Source organism: Physcomitrium patens, chromosome 21, assembly GCF_059467195.1.
Source record: "Physcomitrium patens ecotype Gransden chromosome 21, ASM5946719v1, whole genome shotgun sequence".
Classification (NCBI taxonomy): Eukaryota; Viridiplantae; Streptophyta; class Bryopsida; order Funariales; family Funariaceae; genus Physcomitrium; species Physcomitrium patens.
The window spans coordinates 1962902-1968455 of NC_143430.1; the positions used below are offsets into that span (position 1 = coordinate 1962902).

The window sequence follows — 5554 nt, forward strand, 5'->3', positions numbered from 1 at the left end:
CCCACTTGGCATGAGTTTGATCGGCAGTTTGAGAACTGCCAAATTGATTAAACGAAGATGAAGGTGGCTGTGTGGAGGTGGTCAAGGTCCACGGTATGAGATACTAATCAACGAGGACCTGTTACTGCTACTTTCTCCGTTGCTGTCGCGACGTTGTTGCCTGTAGCTTCCTCGTATTCCACCACTTCGACCAGGGCCACAATTGTTTGACCTTGAGCGGTCGAGTAGCAAGATTGTTACACCATCATTGTGAAGAACCGTGCTGTTCCGAAATGGCTGGTTAGTATGCAGCTACTAGCCCGAGAGCTCCGTTTCTACTAACCCTGTCATGGTCTTCGGTAAACACAGTGAGAATGCGGTATTATCACTGCGTATTGCAGGATATTGCAGGATACAAACGCTTCTCACGTACATCAACTACATTCAGAAATGACTTTCGATGCGTGATCCGACTAGCTTTCGTCAGATTTCAATAAACTAACCGTGCAAACGTAGACAGTCGGCCGATGCTGTGGCTACTGCTGAGCCAATTGGGTCTGATGCTGGAGTGGCGCAACGAGTTTGAACAATTTCTTTGTGGATCGTCAACGTTGAGAGAGCTGCACGCTCAGACACACACTATAGTCAGTCGGTCGAACCGCAAGAGATCTTTAATCGACCTCTCCCGCAAGACGAAACAATTCAAACCTATTTGCTTAGTATGAACTCTCAGCCATTTTTGATTCATTTGCAAGTTTTTGACCGAAGTTTCGATCCGGTTTTCGAGACGTCCGTGAGGCTTTGTCAGCGATGGAACCTGAAGACCAAGAAAATGAGATCGTAGTTGAAGGGAGCATTCCAGATTACCATGGACACAACTTCGGGCTAAAAAGTAGTGACTTCAAGGAATCCAGACGCAACAACGCTGGGCTGTGCGCGTTTGCTTCCGTCCATTTAAGCATGTCCTTGTGCACCGTTGGAAGCTGGCTCCTGTTTCTTTGCCTACTTGGCTCGATTCTGCCTCAGATTTCATTTGCTCTCAAAGTTGTGGGTTCACCCCGAGCGGATGATAGAGGGATGCAACCAGTTGCGAGAAGAAATTTGAGCTTCAGCAGCTTAAGGCGATATCACCTTCGAAGAGGTAAGCAAGGAGTCCTTCCAGTTCGAGTCCTCAAGTCCTCTTTCTCGGCGTTCGAAGGCAATTTGAATTTGTAATTAAGTCTACAGTAGGACAAAGGTGACTGATTCATGAACTCATTTCGCTCAGAATTAGAACCATTCAACATCTCTGTGGGACTGAGCTGGGACGAATCCATTCTCCTTTCGTGGCGAAACAGCAGCAATGACCTTAAAGCATTATGGATAGAAAATCAAGATTCTGGTCCGTGTGACTGGCGCGGAGTGACCTGCGGCTATTGGCGAGGAGAGACTAGAGTTACAGGTGTAAACGTCGCCTCTCTTAACTTCACTGGAGCAATCCCCAAGCGAATCAGCACCCTTGCGGCGCTCAATTCGCTCTCCTTCGCTTCCAACAAACTCAGCGGTAGCATACCACCCGATATTGGAAGCTGCGTCAATCTCAAGGAGTTAAACCTTACAGACAACCTGCTCACGGGGCATATCCCAGTTGAGCTCGGACGACTTGTGCAGCTACAGAGCTTGGATATATCCCGGAACCGCCTCAATGGGACTGTTCCACCTGAGCTTTTCAAGAATTGTAGTAACCTCGTCACCTTCAACATTTCATCGAACAATCTCACTGGTGCGCTTCCGACCGGGCTTGTCGATTGCGCAAGCTTACGAATCGTGGACGTTGGCAACAATACTCTTCAGGGACAGATTCCTTCATCGTGGGAACGGCTATCTAATCTCGAGGAGCTCATCATGGCAGACAACCTTGAATTAAATGGGACGATTCCTCTCTCTCTTCTCTCCAACTGTCAATCCCTGAGAAAGCTAGACATGGCATGGAATAGGTTCCGGGGACCTCTTCCGTCACAACTCGGCAACTGCAGTAACTTGGAGATGTTGATCTTGCAAGGGAATAAATTCGATGGGTTGATTCCACGTGAGCTCGGAAATCTCAAGAAGCTGAAGGTGCTCGGTCTAGGGAACAACAACTTGAGTGGTGAGTTGCCGCAAAACATCAGCCAGTGCAGCTCCTTGGAGCTTTTGGATGTGGGCAACAACGCCTTCACAGGTGCAATCCCACCATGGTTAGGTCAACTGGCAAACCTTCAGTTCGTGACGTTCCAAATCAACAAATTTTCGGGGACGATTCCCGTGGAGGTGACAACACTGACAATGCTGCGCTACATTGATTTTAGCAACAACTCTCTCCACGGCAGCGTCTTGCCCGAGTTTAGTCGGGTGGATAGCCTGCGACTCCTACGCCTGTCGTTCAACAATCTGACGGGAAACATCCCAGAAGAGCTCGGGTACATGTACAGGCTTCAGGGCTTGGATCTGTCATCGAATTTTCTCAATGGATCCATCCCAAAGAGCTTCGGCAACCTGCAGGACCTCCTGTGGTTGCAGCTCGGAAATAACTCTTTGACGGGAAAAATCCCGCAAGAGCTTACCAACTGCTCCAGTTTGATGTGGCTCAACTTGGGACACAATTATCTGAGAGGTCAAATCCCTCACAGCTTCAGCAAATTAGGGTGGGACTCGGAACGAGTATTTCGCCAAAACGAACAGAATCCATGGATTCTGGATGGAGTGGGAGAATGTTCCATACTGGCAACATGGGCACCGGGGCGATCCCAGCACTTCGAATCGCTATTCGACATTTCGGACACTCAGAAATGTCACGTTTGGTTGCCGCTGCTCGTCCGCGGTGGCTTTAAGCTCCGCAGCGATAGAATCACTGGGAATAGCAAGGTGCTCAGTTATTGGCAACTGGGGAAGAACTGCCTTAATGGTGCATTTCCCGATGTCAAAAACGCTTCATCTTTGGGGTTCCTCATCCTCTCTGAAAACAGATTGAAAGGCCCAATTCCCAGGGAAATCGGCAATCTCCCGCTTTACAACCTCAATATATCGCATAATTACTTGAACGGGTCCATTCCAGAAACATTAGGCGACGCTTCCTTGCTGATAACCCTAGACATGTCGAACAATAGCCTCTCCGGCCCGCTGCCGCTGTCTCTCGGCAAACTGACCGCCCTCTCGGTGTTCAACGTATCCTACAACTCACAATTGAGGGGGGCGATTCCAACCGAGGGACAGCTCTTGACTTTTGGGTGGGATTCTTTCATCGGCGACTACAATCTCTGCTTGAACGACGCCGATCCTTTGTATAAGCAAGCCTCGAACAATTTGAGTCAGTCGTCTGCAAATGCACCAAAGTTATGTAGCCAAATGTACAGCGCAGTTTCTAGCGAAGAGGAGAGGCGATCTTCGAAGAAGAAGAAACTCGCAGTCGAAATTACTGTAATGATCCTTACGAGCGCATTGTCGGCGCTTCTGTTGCTGAGTTCCGTATATTGCATGGTGACGAAATGGAGGAAGCGCATGGCCACAACGAAGGAGGGTATGGATCCCTACTGGGGTGATTTTGGCTCAGGGAAGTCGCACAGGTCAGCAGCAGACAGCAAGAGCAGCTTCCACTCCCCGGTCGAATCCTATGTGAATTTTCCCTGTTTGAAATCCTTAACATATGCGCAACTGGTGCATTGCACAGGCAATTTTAGTCCGGAAAACATAGTTGGAGATGGTGGGTTTGGAATTGTGTATAAAGCAAAGTTGGGAGATGGGACGACGGTGGCAATCAAGAAGCTGGTGCAAAACGGCGCTCAAGGCCTTCGTGAGTTCCGAGCTGAGATGGATACGCTCGGCATGATTCAGCACGAGAACCTCGTCTCCTTGCTGGGGTATTGCTGCAACAACGACGACTTGCTCCTGGTTTACGAGTATTTCGTGAACGGGAGCTTGGACGACTGGTTGTACGAAAGCGAAGAGAAAGCTGCCCGCCTCGGCTGGTCGCTGCGTCTGCGTATCGCTTTGGAAACAGCTCGTGGACTCGCGTTTCTACACCACGAGTGCGTACACCTCATCATTCACCGTGACATGAAGTCCAGCAACATCCTGCTCAACGAAAATTTTAAGGCCGTCCTAACTGATTTCGGCATGGCGCGCATCATGGACATTGGCTCCACACATGTGAGCACCATCGTGGCCGGCACACCGGGGTATGTGCCCCCAGAATACTCCCAAACGTGGAGGGCAACCACCAAGGGCGATGTGTACAGCTTCGGCGTCGTCATGCTGGAGCTTGTCTCTGGGAAGCGACCCACGGGACCGCACTTCAACGGCCACTGCGGCGCTAACCTGATCGAAATGGCGAGGATTCTTGTTACCAGCGGCAGACCCAACGAGGTCTGCGATGCGAAATTACTTGAATCAAGCGCACCGCACGGACTCTCACTGTTTTTGGCGCTTGCCATGAGGTGCACCGAAACCTCCCCAACGTCGAGGCCCACGATGCTTGAGGTTGTAAAAACGCTAGAATTCATTTGTAAAATACAAGGTTCTGCAACGGCTTCACAGCGAGATGTGGATCCACTGGATCCGCTGACGCTGTGACGATCGATACATGACTCATAACAGATGCTGGTTGACGAATGCTTGTTTCTCGACCAGGCTCATAGGAATTTGTATTCAACGTAGAGATGAGTGATCGCGAGCAAGCTAGATGTAAATTGTAGCGATTCGTGATTCTAATTTAGCAGCTAGCTTGGTCTTGAGCAGGCCAGATTTTGTAGAAGTGGAAATCCAATTGCTTTAGTGTACAAACTTCTGATCCATCGAGTCCATCTGATCAAACCTGGGGAATACAGCTTATCTCTATGAGCATTGTGTAACGTGCAATTCGTCAGACGCGTTGCTACGGCGGAAGTAAAATGAAACCTGAAGGGAACACTGACATGAATGGATCACACAAATTGACGGATGGCACACTTGCAGAACACTGATGGAATTTTGTGCACTGGTCGAGTTTACACTCGCGCAAGCGCATGATTCTGAAGAGCATCTGGTTAAGGGTTTAGGGTTTGAAATCTGAGGCATTTTTGTTATGTTAGTGTTCCAAGTGACATTCATTTTGGGGTGGATAGAGGGATATAGACACTATTGCTTAAGTTAGAATTTAGGTCTTTGGACCAAAATCATAAGAGCTAAGTGAAGAACTTGCTAAGAAATGTTCATGTTTGTAATCTTTGCTTGTGATTGCTAGAAGGTGGAATAAATAGAGAAAAAAATTGGGTCTTGTAGTTTAGTGTTTATTGTGAATTAATGTATGCAAGGAGCTTCAAAATTACTATAAGAGGTTATTTTAATTAAAATTATTTTGTATAAGTAGGTATGTTGTATATAGAGAGATGTTTTTTTAGCATCTAAGATAGTAGTAGATAATTTATTGATTGTAAGGAAGTAATACAAAATATAAGATTATGCTTGCTAATGGCAATCTTAATTGCACTAATAGTTTCACTTATTTTATTTAGATAATTTTTAAGGTTACTCTTAAATATAATAATAAAAAAATAAAAAATAAAAAATAAAATCTCTTGTG

At 47.3% G+C, this 5554-nt stretch overlaps 1 protein-coding gene across 1 annotated transcript; it reads left to right on the forward strand.

Moving 5' to 3' along the window:
• Positions 1–248: 248 nt before the first annotated feature.
• On the forward strand, positions 249–4908 carry LOC112274579 (uncharacterized). Its single transcript, XM_024504249.3, has 2 exons — positions 249–1120; positions 1247–4908. Exons 1-2 carry the CDS (start codon positions 790–792, stop codon positions 4564–4566), a joined length of 3651 nt encoding a protein of 1216 aa, XP_024360017.1. The 5' UTR covers positions 249–789; the 3' UTR covers positions 4567–4908.
• The last annotated feature ends 646 nt before the right edge of the window (positions 4909–5554 follow it).